General features: G+C 42.3%; 1 protein-coding gene across 16 annotated transcripts in view; it reads right to left on the minus strand.

Moving 5' to 3' along the window:
- Positions 1-4,686: 4,686 nt before the first annotated feature.
- Positions 4,687-14,649, minus strand: part of Trpm3 (transient receptor potential cation channel subfamily M member 3) — a 492,783-nt gene continuing 482,820 nt past the window's right edge. For 14 of the 16 annotated variants that reach the window (XM_057778232.1, XM_057778230.1, XM_057778228.1 and 11 more), the window contains one exon: positions 4,687-13,299. In XM_057778232.1, coding sequence (XP_057634215.1) covers positions 11,847-13,299 — 1,453 coding nt within the window. In that variant the 3' untranslated portion in view covers positions 4,687-11,846. The remainder of the gene's footprint in view (positions 13,300-14,649) is intronic. The other 2 variants (XM_057778235.1, XM_057778234.1) reach the window with 1 other exon arrangement.

Genomic DNA, 14,649 nt, shown 5'->3' on the forward strand with positions numbered 1-14,649 from the left:
GCACCTCTCGGGGCTGAGTCCTCTGCACAGGGCAGGGTGACTTCCTATTGCTCCCAAGGAATTGGTCTCGTTTTTTCTCATGGTGGAATCTTGTTTTTACCTGGGGCTCTAGCCTTGGGAATATCTGGCCCTATATTGTCTTTAGTCTTACATATCCTTTTAGGTTCTGCCAGGCTAGAGGGTTTGTTCTCTCCTCTTAATTTTGAAGACTTTCTAGTCCCGTTCTATAGTCTCAGAATAGGATATGGAGTTCAATTTCCTATCTAAATGTGGGAAACCATCCACGCACTGCCTTACCCGGGCCATTAGCTTCTACTTGAGCGCTTTGAATGCTGATGAGCCGTACTTAGGCTGCTTGGTCCCATTTTTTTCAACAGCTCTAATTAAATAATGAAAACATGCAATTATCTTTTTAGTCATGACTGTCTTGCCTTTTTAATAAAAATTTCAGTTCTTTCATGAGAACAAAGTAACTGCTCAAAAGGCATTGATTATATTTATGCCTTAAATGATAATTTCATGACATTAGTAGTTACACCAATTTCTCCCATTTTCTTCTAACTATATCATTTGTTGGAGGAGATGACTCGCATTGGAAGCCTCATGATTTCTGGGTGATGCCTACAATGGCCGTTAACACAAAGACAGTGAAGAAAAAAACCTCCTAACTGAGGTTAATGCGTCTTGTTATACCCCCCAACTTTGCTTAGGTCACTTTCTGTTTCTCTCCCTCTCCCTCTGTGAGGCAGCCTCTCTGTGTAGCCCTGGCTTCCTGGAACTATGTAGCACAGGCTGACCTGAAATTCACAGATATCCACCTGCCTCTGCTTCCTGAGTGCTGGAGTTAAAGTTGTGTACTACCCAGCTTTAGGTTACTTTTGATTCATTTTCAAAAGGAAAAACTATATTATAAAATTTTTACTATGTGGTGAGGCATCTCTGCAGTCTTTTCATGACTTATAAGCCAATATATCTCCATCTGTATGTCTAGTTTGAATTTTATAGAAATTGGTACCAAACCATATAGTCTCTTAATGTATTAATTTTGTGTGTGTGCGAGCATGCATGCGTACATGTGTGTGTGCACATGTGTGCATGTGTGTGTCTGTGTGTGTGCGTGTGGTTATGTCAATCTTGGGAATGAACACAGAGCCCGTGCATACTGGTCAAGGGCTCTCCCACTGAGCTATCACTACCACTACCACTTATTCAGCACTTATTGTTATTATTATTCTTAGCATCATCACTATTGTTATTTTGTCTGTCTATTTGTCTGTCTATCTATTATCTATCTATCATCTATCTATCATCTATCTATCATCTATCTATCTATCTATCTATCTATCTATCTATCTATCTATCTATCATCTATCTATATCTATCTATATCTATCCATCTATCATCTATATCTATCTATCTATCTATCTATCTATCTATCTATCTATCTATCTATCTATCTATCATCTATCTATATCTATCTATCATCTATCTATCTATCTATCTATCTATCATCTATCATCTATCTATATCTATCTATCTATCATCTATCTATCAATCAATCAATCTATCTATCTATCATCTATCTATCTATCTATCTATCTATCTATCTATCTATCTATCATCATCATCATCATCTATCATCTATCATCTATCTAATCTATCATTTATTTTAAGATTGGCATCACTATATATCTCTGACTACCAGGAACAGTCTATGTAGACCCATTTGTTCTCGAACTCACAGAGACCCACCTGCTTCTTTCTTCTGAGTGCTGGGATAAAGGCATGTGTCACCACACCTAGCAGCATTTCTTAAGACAGTTGCCCAAGCTGGCCTCACATTTGTGACAGTCCTTCTGTTTCAGTTTCCCAAGTTCTGGGATTACTAGTATGAGCCACTATACTGGAATGTATTTTTAGTTTTGAAACAGGGTCTTACTATATCACTTAGGCTGGCCTCAAACTCACTATGTAGCTCCTTAAAAAAATTGTTTCTTATTGTTCATGTGTATGGCATGTGTGAAAATGTGGGTTTTATATGCCCTGGCATATTTGTGGAGGTCAGAGGCACACTTTCAGGGGATGGCTCTCTCCTTCTGTTTGTGTATGGTTCTGTGGATTGAACTGAGATTGTCAAGCTTGTGTGGCATACCTACTGAACCATCTTCATGTTCCCATATTGTCTTTTATAAAGATACATGAAGATGTAAATTTTTATATAAGTTTTAATAAAAGTTTGAATAATTTCTTGGTTGGCATAACTGATTTATCACTTTTTCCTTTTGGTTAACCCATATATGGTTTTGGATTGGTTCTTGAATTTTGATTTCTTTATCTTGAAAGACATGAGAAAGACCAATGGCCTCTGTAAACCTATGTACAAATTTACTCACCATTACCATTTGATTTTGTTCTTTCCCCAAATCCATTTGTGAATATCCTAGCCCTGAATACTTCAGATATCACCTTATTAGGGAAAAAAATCATTATAGGTAGAATGAGTCAAGGTGCAGGGTGGTGGTGGGGCTAATAGAGTAGGATTTGTATTCTCGTAAACAGGAGAAAGTTGGAGACAATATGTGGGGAGAATATCATGTGACATCAAGTGACATGAAGGCAGAGCACAGGGTGATGCTTTTATAAGTCAAGAGATTCCAGTGAGTGTCAGAAAACACCGCAAAGCAGGCAAGACTATGTGAAGGGAAGAAACTCTTTACTTTGGACTCAAAAATCTCCAGAAATTTGAAATGATAAATTTCTGTTGTTTAAGTTTCCAAGTTTATGCCACTTTGTTAAGAAAGTTCTAGAAAACTAATATATCTAACTTTAACAAAAGAGACAGAGAAGATTAGAGCAATATTCTGATCTCAAGTGACAATCTAAGATAACTGGGCATCACTAGTCTCTATCCCAACAATATATTGAAAGATTATGACCATAATACAGCTCACAGCTTTAAGGAAATGGATTAAGCTTTACCATAGCGATGAGCTGAATGTTTGGGTAAAAATCTAATAACCAGTGACTTAGAAAGGTTAAAAAAAGTAATTACTAAAAATCCCAGTGATAAGGATGTGATTACCAAAGACCTTCCTTTTATGGTTAGATCAGTTTTTCTGTATTTCAGTTAAGTGAGGTAACATGAGCAAAATGTAATGATAATTTTTTCTACAGAATTTATTTTTCTCACTAGTGTTGGTGTCTCATCCAAGAAAGATGCATGCCGGTCTATATTTGAGGGTTTCCAGGGTACTTTATTGAATGCCATGTGTGTTATGGCAGCTATATGCATTGAAGAGCATACATAACAAGTTGCTTTTAGCAAATGGTGTCAACCATTCCATTACAAAGAAATGAGTAGGCAGGCTCAGTCCAATGCAGAACATTTCTCCTGAGCCATAGAGTGCTCACTCCTCTAAATCTCTAGACTGGTTTTTTTTTTCATACTTTATTCTTTGGGCAACTAAATGATAATGATATGATCCCACTCTCAGGACAGCTGTGTGTGATGCTTCACAAGAACAGGGACTTAGTTTGCTTTATTCATCTTGGTATCTTTTAAAAAATATTTATTTATTTATTTATTTATTTATTTATTTATTATGTATACAATATTCTGTCTGTGTGTATGCCCGCAGGCCAGAAGAGGGCACCAGACCTCATTACAGATAGTTGTGAGCCACCATGTGGTTACTGGGAATTGAACTCAGGACCTTTGGAAGAGCAGGCAATGCTCTTAACCTCTGAGCCATCTTTCCAGCTCCTCCTCTTGAATCTTTTGGGACAAAATTATTTTTCATCGAAGGAATAACTAGGCACCACAGTATGCACTTGTAGTCTTTCCTAACTGGAAGGCTGAGGCAGGAGGATTGCTCAAGTCCAGGACTTCTAGACCAGTCTGTATAACAAAATGAGGCTGTCTAATAAATGAATGAATGTGTATATATTTTGTAATTTCTCTGTCTATGCTTTTAAAAATTAAAAGATTTATAAAGGCAAGGCTTTTGCTTGTCCTTCTTAATGGAATATACAGCCAGACCTGTAAACCAGTCTATTGGAAAATTTTCATAATATGCTTTAAATGGGATAATGAAGTCATAGTTGTTCTATATTTTTTAGGACAAAGACAAGTTCTTCTTATTCTTTATCCCCCTAACAAAATGCTACCCTGAGTCTTTTTTAGTTCAGTATTCTAAACTTGCCACTACTCTTTCATATCTTTTAGTCCTGAAGTTCCAGGGCTTCTAGGGGCTTTCCAGGAAATTTCAGCAAGGGAAGGACATCAGATAAGGGACAGGAAGGAGCAGTGAGAACTATGGAGGACTGGAGAAACTGGACTCCCATTGAACTGACACGATTTTGTTCAGTTGTATGGGAATAGGATAAGTCTATTATGGTCAGATTTTCACGTGTCTTAGGAAGTACCAGAAACATAGAATTAGATGTGATATCTGTCAATTTGAAAATGGTTTCAAATTAAAAAGAAACACACACACCACATTGACCTATAATATCCATTCTTTGCGGGTGAACACGCCCCATAGTTTAACAGTTCGTAACTTCTGTTTTTCCAAAATGAGTAATTCATACAGCTCTGGGCAGTGATTCCCTAGCAATCACCAGGAGCTTTAGCATGAGAATGGTGACGAGCAGGTAGAGACACATAAAGGTACAAGGAAGTCTGAGTCATGTTTTAAACCATTTGTATTTTTTTATTGCAAAACAATTGTTACAGAAATTCCAGAAAGTTCTTTGCCTGTAGCATCTGCCAACTTCTGCTTCAAATTATATATCTAAACAGACAAGCTCAAAGTGCATTGTCAACCAATAACAGACCATTAAAAAAGAACAATGCCTCTGGATTTATATATATATTCAGTGTCAGTAGATAAGCAAACCTCTTTCTATCACACATGAAAGGAAGAAAAGATGTATGTTTAGTAAACCCAACTTGAAAATCATTGTATTTATAAGAAATCATTTAAAAATGGTGTCTGAATAATTCCCCCCATTGTAAACTATGGTTAACTCATTTACAAGTGACAGTCTAAGTACTACATTGTGAAATGGTTATGAGTGTAGTGTACTGACTACACGGACTGACTTCCACAGTGGTAGCAGCAAGAGAAACTCAGGTGAGATACTCCAGTGACAGGAAGCAGGTTAAGTCTTCACCTGCTACAACACCCTTCCTCATAGTCTCCCTCACACTGGTCCTGTTTTTGGATCCAGTAAAACATGCTCTCAACATACATGGAAGTCATCTACGAGTCACCCCAAATAGCATGAGCTGCTTCTCCCAACTTGAAGTTCTTGAGTGTATTTGATGTGTTTACTCTCTGTGTGAGAATCATGGATCAGACCCCGCTTGGCTCCAAATCAGAGGCCCCCCGACATGGCCATTGAGAATCCTGCTGCAGACACCTGGGAGGCTAGCACAGGGCTTGAAAGCCCACATCTGAATCTCTCTGTTGGAACATACATGTTTTCATGGTCAACAGATTTTGCTTGCACTGTCTTTCCTAGGCCCATTCTTTTGTGTTCTAGATCTGGGTCTTGGATTGAATTTGTCATCCCTTCATGGAGAGGCAGGTGACTGGGTAGAGATGTAGAGGGCCTTGCAGGATTCAGACATGCGATTCAGATTCGGATGTGACAGATGTCACAGTAGCCACGTTAGGAACTTGGCTGGAGGGAGGAGGTGAAGTCAGCTGGGAGACCAGACCCGGGTCAACTTCAGAACATCTGGCTTTCCCCATGTAGTCAATGTTTGGGGTTACTGTTTGGGGTCCATATGAGGTAATGGATGAGTCTATTGGTCTCACACACATATAGAAAAAAAAGGAGCTAGCTTTAGACTTTAGACTAAGAAAAAGGAAAGAAAGGGGACAAAAAAATGGCTGCAACCCCGGCCCAAGGCTGATTTCACCCTGTGCCTCACATTCCTCAGGAATCTGTCTCCACCAGGGGCTGGAGTCATGGCTGGCACTGATGCCCACCAGAGTCTATGGGCATCTATGTAGATGTCCATTGTTTCTGTTTCCACACCCACTACCGATGCGGGGATATGTACTGCCAGCAGAAGGTGGCCAGTTATTCCAGCAAAGTTAGGAAACAAACCGCTTCTTTTGATTAATCAGGGTGACTTGCTCACCTCCATCCCCTCTTAGATGACACACAGAAATCGGAACATCTTAGTTTTTATTAGGTTTTAATCAGTGCAAAGAGATCACGAGAGCAAAGGCGACATTAACACTCTCTGAAATTAATTTGAAAAAGAAAAGAAAAAGTTGTTCTTCTTTAATCAGAGCCAACCCCTTCTTTTATTGGCTCTAATCTGAGAGACAGGATGCTTGACTCATAGACACAAGGGCAAAGCTGGTGGAGAGAAAAGGTTCCCCTGCTCATTTTGGGAGCATTTTGACTGTGCAAGTTGGATCCATCCCATTCCAGATGTTGAAAGGCTTGTAACCATGGAACCGCGACTTCTTTAAAGAATAAACTCTTTGGAGACACCTGATATTTCATCAAGCAATCAGCTGTTCCCTCCTCTGGGCCCAGCTCCCCCACAGGTGTGAAAGCCACAGGACAAGAAGGGGGGTCCTTGTCCACTAGTGTGGGACCATTCACCCATAACGTCCGCGCATTTCTGTCCTGCCACCATGGACCCTTGGCTTTCATCTCTGGTTTAACAATTTGCACCCAGGAAGCCGTAAAGAATCCAAGGCATGTCTTTCATGCCACAGATGCCCCGGCACCTAGACCTTGGGACTCCAGAGTGGTGCTGCTTTGCCATCTCTGGGGCCCTAGCTATTGCAACTTGCAGGGGATACTCTAGCTATATTATTTGTTCAGAGCTGTACAAACTTGAAACAAAAGGAAGCCTTGGTTACTTGTTTTAATTTCTGAAGCCAGAAAGTAGCCGCAGTTAAAGAAGCCCAACAGTTTGCCTGGGCCCCTAACTGTCTTAAGCACTGCAGCAGACAAGAGTAAAACGTTAAGTGCGCTAAACAGAGTCAAGACTGGTGCATAAAGCACAGCGTGCGTTGTGCTGGCACAAAATTAAGACTTAGTTTGGAGAGGGGTTACTTCAGTCAAGTCACATTGCTATTGGAAGGATTAGCGGGTTGAACACAACATCTAGGCCAAGTATACGGCTGCCTAAACGTTAGCATCACTTTATCTAGAACAGACAGCGCTACTGAATGAACGTATTTATCAAATACTATACACTGCTTCCACACAGGGTCAGCAGACGTAAACAAACAACCGATTCAATTGGAGTTTAAAATATTTAAGTTCATTGGTTATATAGTATTTTGCATAACATGCCAGCTTGTCCATCACACAGCCATACCCTGCCTCTCACAGCTAGTGGGACCTGGGAGAGGATGGCCATCAGCTTATACAAACATTTTACAATAGTCCGAGGAGTATGGGCAGCATAATGAAGATCAGGAACAAAAACACCCATTGCCAGAAGCTGCTAAGTAACATGGAAATGGGAACGTCATCAATCCTTGCCGCATGTGCTTCTTTATTGAATGTTACAGATTTATAAATGAGTAGAAAGCGGTCCTGTGACGTTCATTAATACAACCACATGCTACAACTATGCTGGGTTAAACACAGGTTACAGACAGGTTTACATGTGTTTTATGATACAGCATCGCCCAATATGTCACATGGCAGAGCCTATAGATAGAGCATGATGGATAACTGGATAATATTATCTTTAAGGAAATCAAACAGCCCAAACACCCAGGGAGATTAGACTGTACAGCTGCAGGAAGACAAAAAGAAACGTACTATCCAGTGATCTACCATAATGTTATCTATAGAAACCGGATTTGAAAATACATTTGTAACATTCAGAAGAAACACATTTTGTGTTTCCACAAGTGCCCCTCCCCCCATTTCATTATTCTGGCATATGTATATATATTGTTTTTTCAAAGGGGGAACTTTCAAAGTGCTAAGTAATAGCTGGCCCTGGAAGCTTCAACATTAAAGAAACACCCAGGTCTATAAAGTGCCGCACTCCGACTGTCCTCCTTTGACTTGCAGAAACACAAACTGGCCACGACAACTATCCTCTTGCGGTCTAGCACTCCATTCAAATCTATCAGTTTCTAACTGTAAATATAAAATATGGCCATTTTTTATAAAACATCCATCATTTCTGCCCCCAAAGGAACAAGCAAGCAATTTAGAACAAATCATTACACATTGCAGTATATAAAAATTGGCACCTATGAAGCAGACAATTAAATACACTATCTCTTTCTTGAGCCCTCTATGACTTTGTGTATGTATGGTCTTCAATGACAGGCTGCTCATGAGCTGCTTAATTCACGAGGCAGGTAATTAAGGTCCCCTCCATCAGGGACATGGTGGGACGAATGAGCTGAACACAAGTGGTCTGTACAAGGCCACAGAATCGATGCCACACTGGTGCAGAGAACCCAGACATGGAAGGAGATGGGACTGAAAAGAACACATACACACACACACACACACACACACGTACAGGAAAGAGATGGCTTATGAGGCCTACACAGTTTGTGTCTGAAGTTGTTTACATTTGGCTTAGAGATTCCACACACTTCACCAAGGAGGCTAGCACTTAATTTTCATGCAGAACAAAAGCTCAGGACTGTTAAGTGTTTCCTTTCCCAGGTCATGTTCTTTCTCTCAGGTGGTCACAACAAACAGAGACACTCAGGCTTGTCCTTTCTCTCCCTTGCCTCCAATGAGGTCCCAAGCCAGGCCCACAGTGCTTGGCACCTGCCCTGTGGTCACAGATGACAAACTCATTTCCTTGGACTTCTCCATAGTTCCCTCAGTCTCTGCCTTTGAGAATCCTTGCTAATCAAAGTCATGAAAGTGGCCCAACCACATCCAGCTAACCGTGTCTACTCTAAGGAACAGAAGCACAGAGACATGGCCTTCCAAAGAATCACAGGGAAATGGTCTAAAAGTGTATAGTGCCTGTTTCAGCTTGGCTGCTGATGAACATGGTCTCTCTCTTCATCAGCCACTGTGGAAACAGGGGAGTCATGAACCCCTGAAAGTCACATTGCAGCTTCACATGGATGTGAATTTGGGGGGGTGACAGGGCTCAAAGTTTCCGTGAGGCTCTCACAGGGACTCATGGCTCAGGGAAGCTTAGAGTCAAATGATTTATTCTCGGATTCAATGCATGTCTGTTGGGAGAGAGATCAATAAGGATGTGTCTCCTCTTATCAACAAAGAGGTTGGGTGTTACTGAAATACCAAGGATGAAAACTGATTCTACATGTATGTGAGCATGCCATTTGTTTTAGGATGAAAAGCTTGGTTCTTTAAAAAAATATATAGCTAAAGGCTAGAGGTTTTGTGAGGGACTGACTTGATGTCACTAAATGAGATACCGCTACCATTAAAAGAACCAGAGAGCATCTGGGGCCAGGGACATGAATCATGTTTCTGTTTTTTCTCTCTCCCTTACTCCTTCTTCTCTCCCCCCTCCACTGGGTATGGAACACAGGGCCTTGAGTATGCTAAGGAAGTGAGCCCCAGCCCTAGCTCAGAATATTTTTCTTTTTATGTTTTCTTTTCTTTCTTTCCTTTTTCGTGACAGGGTCTCATGTAGTCCAGATTGGCCTTGACCTTGATGTGTAGCGGAGGCTGACTTTGAATTCCTCAACCTCCTGCCTCATCTCTCCAAGTACTGGGATCACAGGTGTGCGTCACTACTACTCCTGGCTCCAAATTAGTTTTCTTAAAGACTTTATTATTTTAAAATATTCAATGATCCAAATAGGAATCCAAAGTTTTGTGATCAAGATTTTCTTATCTCACTTCAAATCTAGATTCCAGTCTAGAAATTTATGCCTCCATTCTAGGCTGTGTAATACAAACTAGCTTGGAATCACACATCTGTTCAGGTTGTATTTGGTGGTAATAGCTTCCTGTCAGAGAAACCAGAGTGAAAGAGATGTCACAATAGTGCGTGCTTCCAAACAGAAGGAGGCAGAGGGCAAGGGTGAGCCACTTTGACAGTTCTTGTTCAGTGTAAGAAATGATTAAAAAGACAGAGATTTTCTAAAAATTGTAATTTCAGCAGTGGGTCCAATGGCACAGTGAACTTTTTCCATTGAAACCGCTTCAATTTTAAAAAATAATCTTGGTTATACCTTCAGATGACAGGAAGTCAAGCCTGTTAAAAAATCTCTCTGTCTGCTTTATTACTTTATATAAACATGTATCTGTGCATGTGTGTGTATACATAAACAGCATAGACTATAGAACTCTGCAAATGCTATATTTGCTTTCTCTTTTGGCCTACTATACTTTTTTTAAATAACTTTGTAAATAAGAAACATATTCATGGTCTGCCTGCAACTGATGGCTTTGGGTGGATGTGAAGCCCCTAGTCAAGTCTAAGATTATTTATGGTTTTTAAACTTCCTTAAAAAATACTTTGGGGCCAGGTGCTGGTGGCACAAATCTTTAATCCCAGCACTAGGGAGGCAGAGGCAGGCAGATCTCTGTGAGTTTGAGGCCAGCCTGGTCTACAAAGTGAGTTTCAGGACAGTCAGAGCTGTTACAAACAAGAAACCCTGTCTTGGAAAAAAAGCAAAACAAAACAAAAAAAGTACTTTGGAACATTTCCATAAAAAAGATACCAGCCCTTGAGAAACTCCGATTAAGTTTATGCTGAGCCCAGATTCGATGGCTAAATTCTAGGTATGAAAATATTCACATATCACCATGTGTTCAAATACAAAATGGTCATGTGATGAGTGGTGTGGGAATTTGGCAGTTACATCTTGAAGGTGCTCGGAGGACATAGTGGAGACATGCAAATGAAGAAGGCCACACAGCAGCATGACATACTATGGATGGTGAGATTATAACAACATCCCACGTGGCAACGTAATGTTAGTTCTTCCCATTGCTGCTTTCCCAATATTACATATGGGATGAGTGAATTCACTGATGATAGGTGAGATACAAAATAACTTAAGAATATAAAATTATCTAGTTACATTCGTCCTGAGCTTGCTTGACTATACACTTGGTTGCCCATGGTATATTATAAATCATATCGCTCTTGCTTTCAACATCAACTCTTCTTTCATTTTGATTGCAAGACAAAGAGGACAAAAAAAAAAGGCATTTCTGTTCCCTTATTTTCTTCTAAAGAGATAAACAGTTGTGGCACCAGAAGTGAATATATAAGAGACAGGCGAACTGTATATACGACTGTTACCTTGTTTTTCTTTATAATGACCAATTACAGAAGTGTTGGCATGAGAAGGATGTGGGACGTTAGGTAGAACTGCTTGCTGCCGGCTTATACTGAATAAAAGGGATGTTCTTCATCAGTCACCAGTGATGGAACCAATGTGAAAAGAAAACAGAATGGAAGTTTAGAATATCTCATCTTGCATGCTGGCTATTTTATCTTATTTTGTAATTTTAGCCCTGTCTCCTCAACTCTTGATAACAGGGCAGAAGTCCCAAGATGCCTGCTGGCATAGAGAATGCTTGAGCTCTTTCCCCAGAGCTTGTGGCTTTCTGTGGTGCCTGGTGACACGCATTCATCTCTAAACCCTTGCCGTCCTCTTTTCCCCTCCCTTCCCAACAAGTGTGAACATGCCAGAAAACCCTGTGTTTGGCACTGGGCCGGACGGACCTGTGGCCCAGAGGTTACCTTTGAGTTAACATCTCCCAAGGCAATGTTTTGCTCAGCTAAGAGTAAAGCGGATATAACTCAAGGAAGTGGGGGGGACAAGGTGGACATGGGGAGAGTTTTAGTGCTGGATTCTCGAGACTCCTGCAACACACGATAAGAAGGTTTAGTTGTGCTTGCTCTCAAAGCTATGAAAAGCTGATGTTCTAGACAATCTCCTCATGGATAGGCTGTCTCCTCGGCCCTCCGGCTTGGAAGACTTACTTCTCTGGAAGGGATTTCGTAGGCTTGAGGTGTTCCTCTGTCTATCAAGCTTGTCACTGATGGAGAAACTCTTCCTGGTATGTGCATATGGTGCATTTGGCTCCTCTGCTGAGTAGCTGTTAGCACGCTCTATCTTGGGAACTGTGATGTTGTTGGATAGGGTTCTGTCTGCATTTTCAGCCTCCTGAGAGGAGATCGGATTGGCAGCTCTCCGGCCTCTGGCCTCATTTTCCTCACTGTCAGAGCTAGGATGGCTGAGCTCTGCCTCTCGCTCAGGGTGGCAACAGGATAAGTCCTCTGCTTTGTCTCCGAGACCACCAGGGAAGGTGGCTCTGTCAGCAATCGCTTGAGGGGCATTGACACATCTTGTGTCGATACAGTCGGTAATACTTGTGTATTCTGCTGTTTTCACGGGCACCCCAAAATTAGCATAGTAACTCCTTGAAGGAGAAAACATAAAGCTATGGGATTTTACAATGGGGGCCTCTTCTAGGAGAAAGGGTGCGGCTGCTAGGTAGCGGCTACTCTTGGAACGCTCGATGGTGTGGTACATTGGAGGGTCTGTGTCCCAGGGGTTTTGGCATTCTGGGAGGTGGGTATAGTCTGAAGAAAAAGATCGAGTGTCCATGGAGGTGAGGTCTTCAAAATCAATGCTCCTGCTTGGAGGTCGGTCTGTCGGTGCAAGGGTTGCATAGGCACTACTTGAAGGGGCTGTGGAAGGCGCTAGAGTTGAAAAGCTTGGCTCGCCCAGCCCCAGGATGTTCATGGAACTATCCAGAGGGTCTATATCACAGTGGAGCTCATCCATGGCAGAGACATAGATGTCTATGCATGAAGAGGGTCTTCTGGAGTCCGGAACAATGGCCAAGGTGTTTGCAGGGGCTGCAGGAGCTTTGGGTTCTTTTGCTACTGAGTGGGAGCTAGTAGCTCGGTGTAAGCTCAGGGACCTTTCTTTGAAAATGCTTTCCAGCTTTTCTAGCCCACCTTTCTCTTTCACATTGACCGAATAGAAAGAATGGCTTCTCATACGGGGCATTAAGGTTGGAGAAGTTGGGGATATGGTCTCCTCACCTGCAGGGTCTATACTCTCTTGAAGTTTGAAGGTGTTCCCCTCCTGGCTATTGAAGCTGCTCTGGCGGATGATGTAGGCTGCATCTGTGCAGTCTGAGGAGGTCCTTGAGCGGATCTTGTTGGATTCCGCCCTCTCCAGACCCGTCAGGCGCTCCAGGGCTGTGGCCATGCGTCCGATGAGGTCCTCCAGCTGAGCCAGCCGGATGTCCACGGTCTGGAGTGACGCCTTCATGGAGTGTTCTCGCTCGTTAACCTCCTCCAACCTCATGGACATGTTCTCCACCCTGTACCGAGAAGCAGAGAGTAAGAGTCACCTGGGTCGGGGTCCTCTCCTGGGGGAGTTAGAGGGTAAGGCTAGAAGATGGCAAAGCTGTGCTCTGCTCCAAGAGGGAATCAGTGGGGTGGGGTTTGGGTCAAGGGGGGACTGACGTGGAGAAAGTGGAGGGGTTATAGGTAAAGGAAGGGGCTAAAGTGGAGAACGTGGAGGGCTTATGGGTAAGGGAGGGGCTGAAGGGGAGAACGTGGAGGGGTTATGGGTAAAGGAAGGGGATGAAGGGGAGAATGTGGAGGGGTTATGGGTAAGGGAGGAGCTGAAGGGGAGAACGGGGAGGGGTTATGGGTAAGGGAGGGGATGAAGGGGAGAATGTGGAGGGGTTATGGGTAAAGGGAGGAGCTGAAGGGGAGAACGGGGAGGGGTTATGGGTAAAGGGAGGGGATGAAGGGGAGAATGTGGAGGGGTTATGGGTAAGGGAGGAGCTGAAGGGGAGAACGTGGAGGGGTTATAAGTAAAGAGCTGGACTGAAGGGGAGAGAGTGGCATTCCTGCCCTAACCTAGGATTACAGAATCTGAATACGTTTGTGTCCAAAGACATTTTGGAAATGATCAAATAGAGATTTTCTTTAGTTTTGGTAGTAATTTTGAAAAGGGGTCTCTCTGTGTTGCACAGACTGGAGTTATCTCCCAGTAATACTCCTACACTGGTCTAAGGGCTGAGAAATGTCTGCGTGCCATAGCCTGGATCATGGGGCCCCTTTGTTTACTGCCCTATGGCTTAGGGTTCTGTATCACAGAGAAAAGGAGCAAGAAAGAGTCAGAGGGTTGAGGCCTAATGAGGGAGGTCAGCTGGGCCCAGACTGGGAACCCAGGGAGAGTGAAAAAGAAGCTGGGGTACAGGGGGAGAGGCGCTTCAGGTACACTAGGAAAGTTCTTATAGGAGCCCTAAAAGCAAAGCATCCCAGACTAAGAAAATCAAGCTAGAGCTGGAAACTGCTGCAAAGGGGCTGAAAAAATACATACATACATACATACATTTATGTGTGTATGCATATATACATATAACACTCATATATACATATATACATTCACACAATCAGGGCCTCATATACATACATACAGAGTCTCTCTATAGATCTGGCTGTCTTGGAACTTTCTTATAGAGCAGGCACTGCCTGTTTCTGCCTCTTGAGTGCTGGGATTCAAGGCATGGCACACCTAACCTGGTCAAGAATTAGTCTTAACCACTTCTCTACACTCCTATGTAGTTGGTGTATTAAGTCTTGTAGAAGACAGAAAGAGCTCACATTAACCCATTTCCATCTATCACTCTGAGGGTGATTAATCATCTAACCACCCA

The sequence above is a fragment of the Chionomys nivalis genome, chromosome 8, assembly GCF_950005125.1.
Source record: "Chionomys nivalis chromosome 8, mChiNiv1.1, whole genome shotgun sequence".
In the NCBI taxonomy this organism is placed as follows: Eukaryota; Metazoa; Chordata; class Mammalia; order Rodentia; family Cricetidae; genus Chionomys; species Chionomys nivalis.